Genomic DNA, 19,368 nt, shown 5'->3' with positions numbered 1-19,368 from the left:
TAATCCTTGCTTCGTGTCGTTGTCGTGTACCTTGTCGCGCCACGCGTGCAGGAAACCACACTGGACACAGGTTGTGGTTAGAGGTACTCCTTTATTATATATATATCGTCCGTCTGTCTGGGCACGTCCGCCCTCGTCCTCGTCCTGCTACCAAGTGTCCTTTTCCTGTCCGACCACAGGAAGTGGTCTGGTGACCTGGTCACCGCCCTGTGACCCACAGGGTCCTAGTGTCCGGTCTCTGTCCTGTCTTCGTCATAGTCATCACATCTCCCCCCCTGTCACAACAAAGTCTTCTCGGCATGCACAAATTCCTGTTATGTTGTTCACACTATGGACAAGAGAGAGAGAGAGAGAGAGAGAGAGAGAGAGAGAGAGAGAGAGAGAAAGAAAGATAGTCTCTACATTTCTTCTATCAGTCTCTTTGTCTTTTTGCACTCTCTTCGTGGTCTTTGTTCTCCGCTCTGTTCATGTTCTCCGCCTTCTTCTTTGTGTGTTGTCATCTCTCCGTCTGTTCCTTGCTCTCTGTCTTCCCCTTCCGGTGTTGTTAGTGCCCTTTCCCCTTCTTCCATCTTGAGCTCCTTGAAGTGTGAGCTGTTTCTTGTTATTTTCCGACGATCTGAGATCGCAGTCACCATCGACCCTTTTACTCCAGTCACTACTAGAGGATCTTTTGAAAACGGGCTGTCAGATTTCCTTTGCTGTGTTTGTTTCACAATTACCAAATCTCCTTCTTTTAGCTTGTGTTCAGCTGCATTTCTCTTTTTGTCAGCGTATTCTTTCATTTTCTTTTTCTCTTGACCGTCTCTTTCGGCAATCTCTTTTCTGTTACTGTCCGCTGTGGCCTCTGTTTGTGGTAGCCTTGTCCTGCTTGCTCTTCCTAGCACCAGTTCTGCCGGACATCTGCCCGTGGTGCTGTGAGGGGTGTTCCTGTAGTCGCGCAGCACTTGACAAAGCGCTTGCCCAATTGAGATCTGTGTCAGCTTTGCTCTCTGAATTGCTCTTTTGATGGTCCCCATAAACCGTTCTGCCATTCCATTGGCTTGTGGCCACAGAGGAGTTATTTTCCTGTGTTTGATTCCCAGGTAGTCCATGAACCTGCGGAATTCCTCTCCTGAAAATGGAGGCCCATTGTCTGTTTTCAGCGTTTGTGGTGATCCCCAGGCGGCAAATATGTCGTCTAACACCGGTAGGGTGGCACCTGCCGATGTCGACGACACTTCCCTCACTATTGGAAATCTTGAAAATTCGTCAATCACTACCAGCAAGTACTTTCCAGTCTCTAGTGGCCCATAGAAGTCTGCTGCTAGTTCTGTCCATACTGCCAAAGGCAGTTCCGACATCTTCAATGGTGTGGGCTTACTAGACGACCCTGTTACTTGACAGGTGTGGCATTGTGACACTTCCTCTTCCACCATTCTGTCCAGGCCTGGGAACCACACTCTTTCTCTCAACATCTTCTTTGTCGCTACCATTCCTCTGTGTGACTCATGAGCTATCTTAACGGTCCTTTTCCTCAGCCGATGCGGTATTACAATCCTTGGACCTCTCATCATGACTCCGTTCTCCGTCTCAGACAGCTCTTCGCCAATCTTTTTGAACGCCAGCAGTTCTTCTTTGTCGACCCCTTCTTCTGTGACAGTGTTGCTATTGATATGCCTCCATCTTTGGAGCCTCACTATCGCCCCTATTGCTTTCATTGTTGGGTCTCTTTTTGTCTCCCGCTCCAACTCTTCACTTGTTATTGACGCTGGAGTGTTTTGCTTTATAATGAAGTTCAGATAGTCTTCTGCCATTGTGGTACCACCCTTTTGGTGCGGGAGCGGGTGCCGCGACATATAGTCAGCTGGGTTTTGGTCTTTGCCTGGTTTGTGCACTATTTTGATCGGTTCTTTTAGTAATCTTGTGCGGAATTCCGTGTCTCGGCAGCCTTCTATCATTTTGAGGCGAAGTGCCTGTTCATTGTCGTACTTTTCAAATTCGCAATGTGCTACTAGCTTCCTCAGCCTTGTTGCGAAATCATCCATGGACTCTTCCGGTTGCTGATATGCCATGTGAAAGGAATATCTCTCAAAGTCAACATTTCTTTGGGGGTCAAACTTGGCCGTTAGACATCGTTTTAACTTCTCATAGGTCTCTAATTCACTCTGTGGCAGTGTTATGAGGAGGTCATCCACCTCATCCCCCACGTAGTTTAGGAATAGATCCAGTTGTTTTTCTTTCACCACGTCAGTCGCCTTCATGTATCGTTCAAATTTTATGATCCATTTCTCCCATCTGATGCCCACTTGTGGTTCCGATACAGTGAAAGGCACTGGTCTGCGGAATTGTGCGCTTTGTTTTGTTTCCGACATGTCTCTTGTTCTTTTCTATTCTCTGCTTTACTGCTGCTTGTTCACCCTTATTTCCTTATTGTGCCTCTTTTGTCTTTGCTTGTGCTTGCTTTGGGTTTTTCTTGCTTTTGTCCTTTTATTTCTCTTTTGTCTTTGCTTGTGCTTGTTTTGGTTTTTTTTCTTGCTTTTGTCCTTTTATTTGCCCCTTTTCTTCCACTTGTTGTCGTTATTTATTCTTCTAGGTGCTTTTATTCTTTCCTAATAGCACTTTCCACTGTTTTCCTCGCTTTGCCTGCCTTTAAGATGGCCGCCGCGCTTATTCTCTCTTCTTATTGGCTTGTACAGCCTGACTCTAAGATGGCCGCCGTCTTCTCGCGAGACTTCGCGGCCAATCACGATGCCGCCTGACCTCAAAATGGCCGCCGCGCTCGTTCTTCGTCCCTATTGGTCCTCGCGCCTGGCCCCAATATGGCCGCCGAGACTCTCGCGAGAGCTCGCGCTGGCTTCCCTTTATTTTCTTTTGAAGCTCGCGCTCTTTGGCTGGCGCTTACCGCTTCGGTTGCGGCGGTCGGGGTGGGCTCCCACGTCGCCGCTTTCTTCTTCTCGATGGCGCTTCACTCTTCCCTCTTCATATTTTGATCACGACGCAATCCAGGGTGGGCTCCTGGTTGGACACGATGTTCCGCCGATCGGCACAGCATGCAGTCCGTCACCACCTCGTCGCCAGATGTCGTGTACCTTGTCGCGCCACGCGTGCAGGAAACCACACTGGACACAGGTTGTGGTTAGAGGTACTCCTTTATTATATATATATCGTCCGTCTGTCTGGGCACGTCCGCCCTCGTCCTCGTCCTGCTACCAAGTGTCCTTTTCCTGTCCGTCCACAGGAAGTGGTCTGGTGACCTGGTCACCGCCCTGTGACCCACAGGGTCCTAGTGTCCGGTCTCTGTCCTGTCTTCGTCATAGTCATCACAGTCGTTAATACATTTAAAACTTTCATACGTGAAAACTAATGTTTATGCCCTTAAATTATGGTCTGTGGAAGGTAAAGTTGATTTGTTGATTTTCAATAGATGTTTGGGATCAGGCAGGGTGAAAGGTGGAATGAAGGCTGGTAGTACAAGAGTAGTCATGTTGACTGGGCAGTGTACTAAATTGGAGCTTCGAGGAGTTTAATCCTGATGTAGTTAATTGGAGTTTGTGAAATGTGTAACACGATTGTGGTAAAAAGGGGAACCAAGTTAAGAGTTCATAACACAGAATTTTCTTATAGGTGAGTGTGTTGAAACTAAGCAGCTGTCTGAGATGAGTGTTATAGTTTTTGAACCAATTCAGGTTACAGCATAGCTGCATTGATTACTGAAGTTTCAAACCAAGGGGCAGATTTACAAGCCCCTTGCGCCTCTTTTACGCCGCCGTTGCATCCCTTTTGTGTCGCAGTGGCGGCGCAAAAGATGCCCCATGGTGCGGGGTATTTACAACGTGACGCATCTGGGAGATGCGTCATGTTGTAAAGCCCTGCGCCAGAAGGAGGCGTTCCGGCGCAAGAACGCCTCCTAAAAGTGGCTGAGTGAAATCTACAAGATTTAACTCAGTCACTTTGGTGCCCATGCTGCGTCAAAACCCTACGCCTGCTTGAGGCAGGCGTAAGGATTGACGCAGCATTAACAAGATAGGGCCCCCCACAGCATTGCTCCAGCAACGCGCCGCCTTTACGGCACAGATGCGTCACGCATCTGTGCTTTTTTCGCCCCATGGTGCGCCGCATTGTAAATGCAGCGCATCAATGGTGGCGGAGGCATGGCGCACAAGAAGTGGCGCATCCCTGCTGATATGCAGGGATGCGTCACTTATTGTAAATCTACCCCCAAATGCTTTGATTAGAATAGGTGTCACTCTTAGGGATAATAATAGCAGGATTTGGGTGAATGCCCCTCGCATGCTAAAAATCAGTGACGTGGAAATGTTGAAGAAGGCAGCATTGTTCTGGATCTTTGCTTTATCTTTAGCCTATCTCTAAGTAGAAGGAAACCCATTTCCATGCAATTTCATACTTGTTATGACACAGTATGTGGGTTGACCTTAGCAGTGTTTCAGTTATGATCAGGATTACAGAATATTTAAGACATTCCTGGCTGTTATTTTCAAGATTATATATTGGCCAATAGCTCTACGACGATTATGATATTCATGTATTTTTGGTCCTTAATAAATTGGAAGCGTGTGGTGTCAACATCAAAAGGAAGAAGGTTAAAATTTGAGTTGAAAGTGTAACATATCTTGGTCATGTCAGTGAGAAGGGACTCAGGTCTCAGATCAAAAGTACAAGAATGTAATGCAAGGTTGAATTAAGGCATAAATACCAGATACAATCATTATCCATTGACACTAAAACATTTTTCATTTTTTATTATAAAATTAAGTTCACGAGGGAAATAGGATGCATGTTTGTCTGAGATGGTGAACTTCAGACGAGTTCCACACCTGAAATGTTATATAAAAATGCAGATGTTACACATGTTTTATTTCAAGAGCTCAATCTATCTCTCCGTAGACGCCTGCTTCCTTGTTGCCGTTGTGATAAGCCTGGGACAAAAAGGTGACAGGATGGTGACTTAGGGCCTTTTTTAGGGTTCGTGTAGCGGGAAAAACGGAACACAGAAAAACAATGGTTCCTTCAACCCCCAAACCCACAGTTCCTCTGCTCTATTTAGAGTTGGGGGAATTGCTGGGCTACTGCTGGCTCTGCCAACTGTAAGTCTGACCCAGGAGTCCATCCACCACAGATCCTCGAAGTCCTAGTGATGATCATCCCTCCCTATAGAGAGTGTGGCGAAGGTCACTTATTTTCCCAGCCCGGAAGAAAAAATGTTAAATGACCCCTATCTACAGGGAAAAAGCTCCCCACACATCAGGGTCATTCACGGTTCAGAAAAAACAAACTTTCGATTTGGAAATATACTATCTCACAAGCATTGGAAAATATCTTAGGTTTACCGTTTGAATAAGGAATAATCAACACAAATATTTAAGGTGCTATTTAGACTTTGGCGGACGGGATACTCTATCAAAAAACTAGCCGGTAATCCTGTCTGCAGTATTTACCATAGGCTATGATGTACTTATAACACGGGAACATCCACCACTTTTGTGATGGCGCATCCCACCCACCAAGCTCTAAATATGGCACATATCTGCTGAAGCTCCAAGTAAAATCCATGGTGTTGAGAGAGCCCTATGTGTTCAGCATTATTTATCATCACGTGCCAGCTTGTTCTGAACTCTGGGCCACAGTATGCTGTATGACGTAAAATACAGAAATGTGCATTTTCTTTAATATAACACTCACAGACTAAATGCTCTTTTAAAACACTAATTGCACTTATAAGGTCCAGGGGAATGGTTTCAGAGTTTCATAAATTATTAATCACTGTCGCTTAACAGAGTAAGCATTACTGCCTAACATTTCAGTGCCCTACAACTAAAATACTTCTGAAGGACATACTTTTCATTCCAGAAAATATTTTTTGCAGCAATGATGTGATTTATTATATTTTCATATACATATTATTGTCCACGTCTTAGCAATGTCATTATAAGTAAGAAATGCAAAGGCACACTGAACAGACAGGATTTGCAAAGGAATATTTACCTACATAAATAAAAAAGCACCAGAAGCCAACAATCAGTCTTTGTCAAAAACACTACATTTTGGTTTATCCGAGCACAAGTCCACACCAGTTGCAGACGAAAGAAACGTGTGAGCCGACAAAGGAAAAGTGTTGGAAATTCATTGTAAATGTACCAACATGTAGTCAATTGTTGTTGTGTTATTGTGGGAGTTCATGTTGTACAGCAATCATGGTTACTTAGATCCAGCCTCTTGCTTGTCTTTAACTTTCACGTTTATAGCTGAGCCCTAGCATCCTGACCAAGCTTACATCATCGACTGAGTGGTCTAACTTTCAAGACCTTTATATTTTGTTGGGGTTGTGCAACCTGAGAAAAGTTGTGAACATATTGCTTTCAATGAGGCTGCAGGTGAGCAACACAGAGTCTGACACCAGACAGACGGGGATCCTAGAACCATATAATCTGTGCTTTTCCCTGCTTGCTAACACTTCCGGACCCCCGCTTAGTACCAGGTTAATGTTCCCTCTGTGATGGGCGACAGGAGCTGCTTTCCCTCTGATTGTTTGGAACAGGCTACGAGTTTAGCTTTAGTCACTCTTTGATTTCTGTGAGGCAGCTAGGACAATAATTAAGAATATAAAAAGTCTGATTTAAACGAAGATGCTAACTGAGAGTTCCCCAAAACTAGCAAACATTCGGGGCCCGATTCACAGAACTAACTTAAGGCAAAATCCTAAACTTACTACCATTTTGGTATTCACAGAAGGCACTTACTCATATCGGTATTCACAGAAATTAGGAGTCCTAACTTTAGGACTCCAAGGGGCATATTATCAAGAAAGGTCGTTACATTATCGCTGCTTTTATCAGCATCAAACTGCCGATAAAGCGTCGATAATTAGCTTGATAATATGCTCTATGAATTCCAATCGAAGCCCATGTTAGATGTGAAGACATCTAACATGGGCTTCGATTGGAATTCATAGAGCATATTATCGAGCCCATTATCGCCGCTTTATCGGAAGTTTCCTGCCGTTAAAAGCGGCGATAATGTAACGACCTTTCTTGATAATATGCCCCATATGCCTTCTGTGAATACTGAAAGTCTTAAAATTGGGATTTTTCTCAGTTTAGTAGTAGTAAAGTTAGGACTCCTAAATGCCTTCTGTCTTAAAATTAGGATTTTTCTCAGTTTAGGAGTAGTAAAATTAGGACTCCGAACTTTAGGACACCTAAATGCCTTCTGTGAATACCAAAAGTCTTAAAATTAGGATTTTTCTCAGTTTAGTTTTCTTCAAATCGTTCTTAATAGGAAAAGCCTTAGCTTCACATGCTGGATATAAAATGAGCTACTGAGTAATGCCAGTAAGTGACCTTTTGCCACTATGACTGGTTCTTTGCCAACATTCATGTAACTAGAATGGCCTAAACATATGCCCAGCTATACTAGCCATTGGGTAAAGATGATGATTTTACTTGGCATAGTAATCGGCACATAGTGACATACCTAGCGCCATATTACACAAGGTGCCCTGGGGTCACAGCGGGCATTTGTGCCAACTGTGCACGCACCCGTGGCACTTTGGTATTAGAGAAGGGGCCAGAGACGGTTGTGCAGCTCCTTCTGTTATACCATCTTCAGCTGGCATTTCCTCATTCGCATTGGGGCGTGCCCCATGCAAATGAGGGAATAGCTTTGCCTCTGCGTCTGCACCATATTACAGATGCGGGAGCAGAGGCAAAGAAGCTCTCAGGAGGCGCACTGACAGTGCGTCACCTAAAAGGTGGCACATTTTCAGTTCGCCCACTGAGAGCAGCCCTCTGAAGGGTGCAAAGGGGGCCCATATGGTCCACCCAGATATCCCCGTTAAAAAGTGCAGGTGGGTTGCTGCCTGCACTGTGAAACACTGGCGGCTTCAAAGCAGCGGCTCTGTTTTTCACAGGAATGAGCTGCCCTGGGTCCAGCTCGATTTCACGGCTGCTTTGGGGGCGGCTCATTCACCATAATGCGACACAATTTCCAGGATTGCGCTAGGCGCACCTTATGAATGGTGCGTCCAGCGCAATCCAGGAAAATGCGCCCGTGGATAATATGGGCCCTGGTGGTAACCAGTGAGAGTCTACTGGAACAGGCTCATTCAGCATAGGTCCAGGTGGCTTGGTGCTGTGACATATTTTTAGGAGGACCATTTTCTCTGTAAAAAAATCCTATCTGGATTTTATGTAGGTAATCTATTTTATGTGTCTCTCTTGAAAATATGGCATGAACGTAACACCATGGAACCCTGAACTAGAAGTACATCAGCTCCATGAAAGAGTCTTGTGGGACTTCTCTCCAGTATACCAGTTGGGAAGAATCCTGGCCCGGGCCCTCTTTTTTATTCCATTACATGCTTAAAGTAGAAAATTCCAATATGGCATCTTTTGTTCAAGTAAGTGTCTTTCCTGTTGTAATGCAGGACTTTTTTTTTTTCAAAGTAAGAAGCCCATTTACTGATGGTTTACTAAGCCTGCCATATGTCCTTTGCTTCAAGGGTCAAAGCAGATAACAATGCTGGGTATACATAACAAAGCAAGGACTTAGGGGAGGAGGAGCCTGAGCAGGTAATCTCTTGATCATTACCTGGTAATCTCCATTACTCAGATTCTGTCTTCCTTGTCCCAAACAGTACGCCCATCCTTTTTTCTCAGTGGATCCGATTTGGCCGGAGAGCTTTGGTAACAATGTAGGAGTAACTGCATGTCAGGTCGACATTTATGACTACACCCAGGCAACGGAAAGAACCCATAGGCCAGGGATAGTTTTACTTTTCTTTAGGCATCTTAGAAGTAGTGATGAGATAGCTGGAGTAATGAGGGTTATCTTCAAGTAGGTGAGGCCTTATCCTGTCAATGCTGGATTGTTGCTATTGTGACTAGTTACAGTTACCTTTGACCATCACTTCTTAGTTTTTGGGGTATCCTCGGTTAGCGATAAATGAACTACTGCATAGTATCAACTATAGTAGTTCTTTTATTATCATAGTCCTATAAAGCTATATAAGACATTCCATTTTCTGAATCACCCATCCTGCAGCAAACAGTTGAATCTTTAAAAGTTGCAGCAACCAAAGAAATTGTTGTATTGCACACTTAATAAAATTTCCAACAATGTATAACTAGAGTGTGCTGCTTCTATAGGCGCCTGTGGTATGAATGGACTCAGTAGGAAAAATAAATATTCTTTTAAATTTCTCTTAGAGTTAAGACAGCTAATTATTAGCCTTACCAAAAGACTAAGGGGCATATTTATGAGAGCTTTGAGCTATGCTTGCACAGCGCAGTATGGTACATGCGTGAACCAAACTTCTAAGTCAGATTTACGAAGCCACGCAAAGCCACCCTGTGTGACTTTGAATGGCTTAAAAAAATCTGAAGTAAAAGGCAACGCAGAGAAAATTGCTGCATTGCATTACTCTGCGCAACCGAGGCGTTCCATGGGCGTTGCGGTGGGTGTTACCACGCAACTCCCAATCTTTTGCATTCCTAGATTTACAAAGACTTGTAAACCGAGGAATGTGTCAAAAAGATAGGCCTCCACTGGGGAGGCATAATGAGGAGAAATATCTTTTATTTCTCCTCGCTATTTCTTCTTTCTATGTGTTCTATGTGCCCCTCCTTGTACAAAAACAATCTTGCTTACAACAGTGCAAGGGGGCCTGTCTTGATGCTAGGCGGCCAAAGTGGCGCCAGTTCAAGGAAAAGGACAGTAATGCACTGTATTTATTAAATACAGCACATTCCTGCCCTTTCCCTGTGGATCAGGGCAGCATAGCAAGGTGACTTGTTGCGCTGCCCTGCGCCACACTTTTCATAAATATGTCCTTAAATATCAGAATGTAAGTATACAGGTAATTTTGATCTTTGATATTGCGCTAAACTTTTGGAACGCTTACTGCATGTAAAAGGTAAGACAACAAAAGTGCGAAAATTCACAATACATGTACAACGGGCTTTGATCGATCGCATAATTTAGCAGTTATATACAAGCAATACATATAAATGAGTCTTTAAATAGTGAATATAAAGTGCTATAAAAGTGTTGTTCAGCAGAGCAGTCTCTTTGTCAATGCTTCATTAAAATCATTCTCCACAGCAGGTGTGGCTGGAGATTGGACTGGCGAGTCAGTATTCACGTTCAATGCTGGCCATCAGCTCTTCTTCTGATAGGTCAAACGAGATTGGGCCTTGTGAGCCGGAGGTCATCTTTTTTCTGCTATGACACCTACACATAGAAAACAGAAGTACATGTTTGGTATGAGAACGTAAGGAGCCAAATAAAAGTTACACAAAGTACAGTCAATCGCTTGTTAATGTCAAATCAACTACTTGAATAGTTATTTTCTCACCAACTCACTTAGCTTGGGAGAGTTGCGAAATGTAATTTGGCACACTTTACTCTATTAATTTGATTTAGAGCTGGAAGAGGTCAACAATGTATAATAATTGTGTACATTAGATCATAACCAAATACGTGCATCAATATTACTCATTTGGAGGAGACAGCATGAAGCTGACAGACTCATTTAAGGATTTGATACTATATTTTTAAAAGAATGGACACAATACATTTTGCGACCAGAACTTAATGCTCAACAGACCTGATATACATAAAGTATGTCCTGGGTACCACTTGAGTAAAGAGGGCAAAAATACAAGTTGTAAGGCAACCTCAAGTCTGGCCTGCTTTCTTTAATATGGGAATCCTCTATACGCCTGTGTTCCTCAGCAGACAATTTTAAATCCTGGCAGACTTTCGGATGGGAACAGCAATTACAATGATGGCCGAACCACACGTTGCCTTTGCAATGTGGTCGGAACAATGAATGTGTCTTATCTACGCATTCCTTTACCATGCATGTCGCTACAACGACATGCCTTAGGTAAAGCGGCGCTGGACTTTAAAGTACAACGCTTTCCCTATTGTTGCATGGACTGGAGTTGGAATAGTAAATTATATTGTTTCAAAGTCCAACGGTTTCCTTAAGGCAAGTCGTTATAAAGACTTGCATGGTAAAGAAATGCGTGGTTAAGATGCATTTGTTGTTCCGACCGGGTTGTTAAAGAACGTGTGGTATAGGAATGCATAGTTGTGTCATACAACCCTCTCAGATGCCTCTTCTTTCCTTTCAGAACTTTATCCTTTTGTTCTATTGCCTTTCCCATTTTCTGTCTGCAGAGTTTAAAATTAGCAATAATATTTTCAGCAAGGATGTTAGGGGCCGATTCACAGAACTAACTTAAGACAAAATCCTAAACTACTACTTTTGGTATTCACAGAAGGCATTTAGTAGTAGTAAAGTGATGATTTTGTCTTAAGTTTGACTTAAGACAGACTTAAGATAGACTTAAAACAGATTTAAGACAGACTTAAGACAAAATCCTCACTTAAGGATGTCTTAAGTCGGTTTTAAGTAGGGTGCGGATGTCGTCTAGTGCAGCGAGGAGGGCGGTTTCCGTACTGTGTTTTTGTCTGAAGCCGGATTGGGAGGAGTTGAGGATGTCGTGCTCTTCGATGAATGTGGCGAGTTGGCTGTTGATGACTTTCTTGATGACTTTCACTGGGAACGGGAGCAGAGAGATGGGTCTGTAGTTTTTGAGGTTGGTGGGGTCCGCTGAGGGTTTCTTCTGGAGTGGGTTGACCTTGGTGTGTTTCCAGTCGTCGGTGAACGTAGAGGTTGCTAGGGAGCAGTTGAAGTGTGGCAGACCATGGGTGCGATGGTATAGGCGGCACGGTTGAAAATGTGGCGGGGGCAGGGGTACTTGGGTGCTCCGGATTGGATTGACTTCATCGTCTTCAGTGTGTCTTCGGTGGTGAGGGCTGTCCACTTGTCGATTGCTGGCTTCAGGGTGTCGGGGGTGGTTGGTGAGGGTTCAGTGTGTTGGTTGTCTTCGTCGAAGTTGTCTTAGATGCTCTTGATTTTGTGGTGGAAAAAGGTGCAGAGTTTGTCGCAGAGGTCTTGTGAGGGAGGGATGTCGGTGAACTCGCTGGTGGGTTTGGCGAACTCCTTGATGATGTTGAAGAGTTCTTTGCTGTTGTGTGCATCAGTGGATATTCTGTCTTCAATCGTCTTTTCCTAGTTTTTCTGATGAGTTGGTGGTGGGCGTTGGTGGTGGCTCTGAAGTTGTTGTAGGCTTCTGTGGATTTTGGTATTCCTTCAGGCCTTTTTGAGGCGGCAGCAAGTGCGTCTGGACTCTTGAAGTTCGGTGGTAAACCATCTGGCTTTCTTGGCGTGGGTGTTGCTGTTTTTCTTGAGGGGGGCTATGGTGTTGGCGCTGTCGAAGATCCATCTGTGCAGGGTTCGGGCTGCGGTGTTGGGGTCGTTGTTTTCCATGATGGTTGGGGTGGAGTTGCTGAGTGATGAGGTTAGCTGGTCGTCGGTGATTCTGGTCCAGTTTCTGCATGGGAGCAGGTGCAGGTGCCTGTGGATGGTAGGTGTTCTGAAGGTGAAGTGGACGCATCGGTGGTCAGTCCATGAGAGTTCGCCGGTGTGGCTGAAAGTGAAGGAGTAACCTGTTGTGAAGAGGGGGGTTGAGGGTGTGTCCTGCTGAGTGCGTGGGTACGGTCACGATCTGGTGGAGTCCAATGTTATGGAGGTTGTCCAGTAGGGATGTGGTGCTGGGGTCCAGTTGGCTGTTGAGGTGGAAGGTGAGGTCTCCCAGTAGGGTGTAGTTGGAGGACACGATGGCATGCGGGGAGATGATGTCCGTGATGGAGTTGGCGAAAAGTCAGCGGGGTCTAGGGGGTCAGTAGATGAGGGTTCCTCGGAGGGTGGTGGTAGGACTGGCCAGTATCTTGAAGTGAAGGTGTTCCATCAGGTCTGTGGGCTCATCAGGGAGTGTGCTCAAGCAGAGGTTTGATTTGTGGACGATGGCGATTCCTCCTCCCGGGCGGGTAGGGTGGTTCTTCCTGGAGATCTTGTATCCTTGGGGAATGGCGATGGTGATGTCTGGTCCTGAGGTGGTGTTGGTCCATGTTTCGATGAAGAACGCTATGTCCGGGGTGGTGCTGTCGAGGAGGTCCCAGATTTCGGTGGCATGTTTGTGGCAGGATCGAACGTTGAGGAGGATGCATTGCAGGGTATTCGGTCGAGTAGTGGTCTTGCGGGTGGGTTTTGCCGGGTCTGTGGTCTTGGCAGTGCTGCAGGTATGCCAGCAGCGGTGACAGCTGAAGGGTCCGTTTGTGTCAGCTGGTGATGCTAGCTTGCAGTTGTTGTCGCGTCCCGGGATGAGAGCGTGGAGTGCCGCTGGGTCGTAGCATTGGTGTTGCGGAGGTCCAGGGTTCCTGGCGCTGGTCGTGGAGGGTCGCAGACGGGCTTGCCTTTGGCGCTCCTTCGGTGTGCCAGCGGCATGCCCGCTGCCTGGTACGCACAGCGGATGCACAGCGGCTGCCATTAAGTAGGTCAACGGTCAAAGGCCCAAGCCAGTCAATGCCCTACTCGCATCAGATATCTGAGTAGACGAAGAGGACGATGATGACGTCAATGGAGTGGCCCACGTGCAGGCACTGATTGACACTGGAGCATCCATCAACATCATGGCCCAGACCATGATGCTCACACTGCCTGCACCACCTACCCTGACACCCACCACTACGAAAGTATTTGCCTATGGGTCTACCTCTCCACTTCATTTAGCTGGAGAATTCACAACCAAGATCACCCATTAATCCCGCTTGACTCGTGCCAAGGTCCATGTCATCAAAGGAGGCACCAGGATGTTGCTGAGCTGCCGTACAGCAGAACACCTTCAACTCGTTGCTTTTGCTCTCAGCATACACCAAGAAAGTGTGGATGACTTAACTCATTTTGCTTCGTTGTTTGAGGGCATAGGTTGCCTTAAAGACTGCTTAATATGTCTGCATATCCGTAGCCCTGAAGCATCGATGAGTAGTGTTCCACCTAAGACCAAAAGCAGAAGAGGAATTAATCAAACTGGAACAGGCCGATATCATTGAGAAGGTTGATGGCCTGACTCCCTAGCTGTCCCCAATAGTTATAGCACGCAAACCTAAGCAACCAGCGGGTAGGTTCTGACATGTGTAGACATGTGCCTACCCAACCTGGCTATCAAGTAGGAATGGCATCTGATACTCACTGTGGATGATATCGTGTCAGAAGTGAGTGGCTCAAGATAGTTCTTGAAAATGTTCTTACGAGCTGGTTATCATCAACTGCTGTTGAACCTCGGATCTCAGGCCATCACCATGCTCTCCACCCACGTGGGCCTGAGGAGATATAAGCTCCTCAGTTTTGGTATCTTGAGTGCAGACAAGGTTTTTCAGGACACCATCAGGAGTGTACTTTCCGGCTTAGGGGGAGGCCTCAACATCAGTGATAATATTTCAGTCCACGCCCCTAGGCTAGAGGAACATTTTGATCGCTTGAGGGCAGTCTTTCAATGCCTCCAAGAGAATGGATGGACGCTTCATAGAGAGAAGTGTTCTTTTCTCCAAAAAGAGATAGCGTTTTTTCAGATACAATTTTTTCCCAGGACGGAGTGTCACCCAATCCTGTCAAAGTTCAAGACATCCAGGCTGCCCCAGCACCCACCACTGTGACCGGAGTGAGAAGCTTCCTTGGTATGATCACATGTTGTGGCTGGTTCATTCGTAATCTCAGTGACCTTACTACCCCACTGAGGGAATTAACCAAAACCCCCTTTCAGACCTAACGAGACTGTGATGTTTGGGGGATGGCTCCGGTGCTCCACGCCTCCGGATAGCCGTCAGGACCTGTGACCCCGCCCTCCCGCAATGTGGGCTCAGCTCTCGGCAATGGCGGAATGGTGTTGAACGCGGGTATGCGCTTCAACCCGTCTTAACTCGGCAGCTTGGCAGCAGTAAATGGCGGCGAGAAAGAAACTGTTTTAGAAGTGAAAAGAAAGAAATTCGGCGGCGACGGCGGAATGAAACGGTGAAAAGGTGAGCGCCGTCTGCAGAAGCAGCCGGGGAGAGACGCTGTCTTGAGGAGGCTCAGCAATATTTCCCCCCTCGCGACTGCAGGTGTCCTCTAGGCGCAAAGGCGTAAAGGCTGCAGAGGCGTGCTGGCACTGTTTTTTCTGCTGCCCAGGAGGGTCTTTGAAGATTTTGAACTAGAAACGTTTTTCGAACTGTTTGAGCGAGGGGGAGCCTCAAATGCCAGTAAAAGCTTGGATCACAGAACGAGAGCACTGCCTGCCACAAATTCTGCTATACATTCGGTGGTCTTTTGCTCTTTATAGGGAAGAGGCTGCACTAAAGAAGTCGTTTTCCCAGTGCTTTTTTTTTTTTTTCTTTCTTTGTCTCCAAAACCCAAGAAGACAAAACAGAGGGGAAAAGAAAAAAAAGGAGAAAGAAAGGGAAAAGTGAGCACGGCTCAGAAGTAACCTAGCAAGTAAGCAACCAAGCCAGTAACTGAGTTGGTGGGGGAAAAAAAAGCTGCCAAGATGGAAAACTCAGCCCGTCTGAAAAGTAAAACTCGCTTGGCACTAGCCAGGAAAGCTGCCCGAATGGCGGCTAAGGCAAAGGAAAAAGCGAAAGCTAATAAGGGAGAAGGGAATACGATCTCCCCTCAAGAAAAAGACAGTGCGATGGATAGTTCGGATGATGACTCTCTAGTCAATTTAACTTCCCCTCCAAAAGAAAAGGTGCAAGAGGTAACCCGGGTGGCAAGTTGTGCAAATGGTGCCTTGGGAAACAGCCCTATAGAAAAAGTGGTGGTGGAAGCAGAAACCGGGCCCCTTCCATGTGAGAATAGCATGAGTGGAATAAAAGAAAAAATAACTTTTCCTCTGTTTGAAAAGAAAATCCCTCCTATGCCGCAAATGCTGTCCGTCCCCCTGGAAGGGAATCATTCAATGCCTCTCTCATCTCCCACAATCGAGCTAGAACAGGCACACACGGACTCTTTAAATTTAAATTTACCTGAGAGACTACACTCTCCTCTGATAAACCAGGTGGAAGAGACTGGCAGGCTCGACCAAACTAATGGAATTCCTGGGAATGAGTCAGAGGCAGAGACAAGTTTGAGGGAGGAGCTAATGTCAGAAGCAGTATTCAATCAGTCTCCTTCAACTCCACTGCAAGAAGATGTTTTAGGGGGCCCTGCTCTTTCAAAATTAGCATTTGCAACTCCACTACCTCCATCTCAGAAAGGGAGTATGGACAATCTGGATAAGGGTAGGAGCTATCAAATGGATATCCGCGAGATGCTGAATTTAATTCTTGATGAGATCCGCGAGATTAAGGTGAATCAACAAGCCGAGATAGCCGCTCTGCACTCCAGATTAGAAACATTTGAAGAGTCAATATTGGGCCTTCCTATTAGATTAAAAGAGGCGGAGGAGAGAATATCAGCTCTGGAAGACCAAAAAAATAGAGCAAATATAGAGGCCAGAGAAACAGCAAGTAAAAAAAAGCCACCTAGAGAAAAAGTTGGAAATTAAGCTTGATGAACTTGAGAACAACTCACGAAGATCGAACTTAAGGATAGTAGGTGTCCCCGAGGGTCTCGAAGAGGGTGACATGCTGCACTGGGTCAACTCGTTCATCCATCGAAATGTCCTTCCCGAATTGGAAGGGGACTTAACTATTATGAGAGCCCACCGAGTTCCGGCACAGAGATTTGTAAATTCAGCATTCCCGAGAACTATTCTAATGAACTTCGCGGACTATAGAATCAAAGAAAAAATTCTTACAAAAGCATTTCAACAGAGACAATTCTCGGTTACAGAGACAATAAAATGTAGAATTTTTTCCGACATGACAGCCATAGCGGCGCGCCGCAGAAAAGAATTTGTGAAAATTCTCCATCTTTTTAAGTCAAATGGCGCTCAAGCGTCAATCGCGCAACAATCCAAACTTAAAGTCCTTGTGAAAGGAAAATTCTATATGTTCTCGGACGTCGAAGAAGCTCAATCCCTCCTCAAAGAGATCTCATCACAGACAACTGCTAGAGCTTAAGGAATAGCAGCCGGTTACAGGGGGTTTAACTAGTGTCCGAAACATTGCAAAACATTGCAAGTATAGCAATCTATGAGATCTGGATATAAGCAAGGGCTTTTCCTAGCCTCAAGAAGGCTTTTTCTAGGGAGGTGTTACATAAATTAGCATTTCATGAATGAACCGTACTAACTGTTTTGCGGATGGGGGGGGGGGCTACACAGGGTCATGCAGGGTGTGATGAGAAGACACCCAGGTCACAAGGAGGGAGGGGGGACGTGGTTTGCGTGGGAAGGAAGGGAAGATCCACATCCCAGGGGAGGGGTTCCTTGGGGTGGGGGGGGGTTGGGGGGGGGAAATGCAGTAAAAAAGAGCGGAAGTGCTAGGCAGGGACTGAAATTAAAAATTGATTTTGGAGTAAAAAGGCGAAAAATGTCTAGATGGAAATGATTAAATGTAGTATCCTGTCAGTGAATGCCAATGGGGTTTTGAATAAACAGAAATATGGCGCTCTCATTAAGTGGGCAGTATCCCAAAACCCACATGTATTAATGCTCCAAGAGACCCACCTAAAGTCCAATACCCCTAATCTATTCCTCCCAAGATATTTCTCGCATGCATTTTTTGCATCAGCTGGAGTAGCACAGAGAGGTGTTGCTATCTTCTTGTCAAGAAGAATTCCTTGGGAAGAAGTGAAGATTAGAAGGGATCCCAGGGGGAGGTGGCTCTGGGTGTGTGTTAAAATTCAGTCAAAAGTATTGAACTTTGTTAACTACTATGGTCAGGTTGTGGATGAGGTATCTAGTATTCTTGAAATCAATTACCTTTTGAGGGGGGCTCCCGGGCAGATCATTATGGGAGGTGACTTTAATTATATACAAGACATAAAAAAAGACACCTCCAATAAGAACAAAAAACAGTTAAAGCCTAATACTAAAAAGGCCCTGGGCTCCTTTATTGCTGAATACCAACTAATAGATCCGTGGCGTACGTTGAATCCAGAAAGCGAAGTTTACACTTGCTTTTCACATCGCTTCCAAACAGCATCCAGGATCGATTTTTTTTTTATTTCAAGATCCATCCAGATTTTGGCCTCTTCGATAGGAGGAAACCCCTTCTCAGACCATGGGAAGATAGAACTCATGGTGGGCTTGGGAGTAGCGAGCAGGGATCAGTCTAGGTGGCAGCTGGACCGTACCCTGTTCCAGAATCAAAACTGGGTAACAGCTTTTAGAGAGTGGATTACGGACTATTTTAAAATCAATGAGGGTACAGCTGAACCTTTCTCAGTCTGGGAAGGATTCAAGGCGGCAGCTCGAGGCCTAATAATATCCTATACCTCGGTCGTGGCCAGGGAGAGGAGACAGAAAATAACAACATTGCAAAGGGCGGTTGACAAAGAATATGTTTTACAACTACAGCTATGCCCGAATCAATTGGTCCAAGCAAAGGCGGAACTAAGGGATTTTTTTCTTCTCGAGGAAATTAAAAGCTCCACAACTTATCAACAAAAAGTCTATGAGGACAGCCAATTGGTTGGGAAGCTCTTGGCAAATTTTGTAAGAAAACGTCAGGAATCTGCCTCAATAATTAAAATAAAAGATCCCCTAAATGGCCAAGAAATTGTAAAGAGCGATTTAATTCAAAGGGCCTTCTTGGACCACTATAAACGAATATACTCCACTGAATATCTTTCAGGGCTAGATCAAATACAGGAGTACTTTGAGGATATAGAAATTCCAAAGATTTCAGCCGATCGGGTTGAGCAACTGGGATGCGTAATAACTATAGAGGAAATCGCACTGGCTATTAATTCAATGGCTGGGGCGAAGGCCTGTGGCCAAGATGGGTTTCCAATCGAATTTTATAAATTGTTTCTAAAAGATCTCTTAATTCCCTTAAAGAATTTATACGATCATATAAAACTAGGAGGATTGGTACCCTCAGCATTCAAAGAAGCCACAATTATATCCTTTGCCAAAAAAGATAAAAATCCTGAGGACATTAATTCCTACCGACCGATTAGCCTGCTAAATTCTGACTATAAAATCCTTATGAAAATCGGGGCTCTCCGTTTTGTGTGCGCTGCACAAGAAGTTATCCACAACGACCAGTCAGGATTTATAGCAGGCCGCTCAATGGCTTCAAATACGGAATTTTTGATTCAGGCTTTGGATTATTTTAACATAAATTCAACCCCAGCATGTATTTTAATGGTTGACGCGGAAAAAGCGTTCGACCTTGTCAACTGGGCAACGCTGTTCCACTCCTTGGTTATGTTCGGGTTTCCGGAGCAGGTAATTGTAATGTTGCAGAATATCTATCAAAATGCCTCAGCACAGGTAATAATAAACTCAAGTAAGGCAGGCTCAATCAAAATCAATCGTGGGACGAGACAAGGCTGCCCGCTGTCTCCGTTACTTTTTACTTTCTTTATTGAACCCC

The 19,368-nt window shown here is 45.3% G+C and overlaps 1 protein-coding gene across 1 annotated transcript in view; it reads right to left on the bottom strand.

Moving 5' to 3' along the window:
- Positions 1 to 8,958: 8,958 nt before the first annotated feature.
- Positions 8,959 to 19,368, bottom strand: part of LOC144762590 (uncharacterized) — a 112,925-nt gene continuing 102,515 nt past the window's right edge. Inside the window, exon 3 of the mRNA XM_078647816.1 lies at positions 8,959 to 10,227. Within this exon, the coding sequence (XP_078503942.1) occupies positions 10,128 to 10,227 (100 nt within the window). The 3' untranslated portion in view covers positions 8,959 to 10,127. The remainder of the gene's footprint in view (positions 10,228 to 19,368) is intronic.

This window comes from Lissotriton helveticus, chromosome 6 (assembly GCF_964261635.1).
Source record: "Lissotriton helveticus chromosome 6, aLisHel1.1, whole genome shotgun sequence".
Lineage (NCBI taxonomy): Eukaryota > Metazoa > Chordata > Amphibia > Caudata > Salamandridae > Lissotriton > Lissotriton helveticus.
The sequence above is the reverse complement of the archived record's forward strand: the minus strand, read 5'-3'. Positions and strand labels throughout refer to the sequence as shown.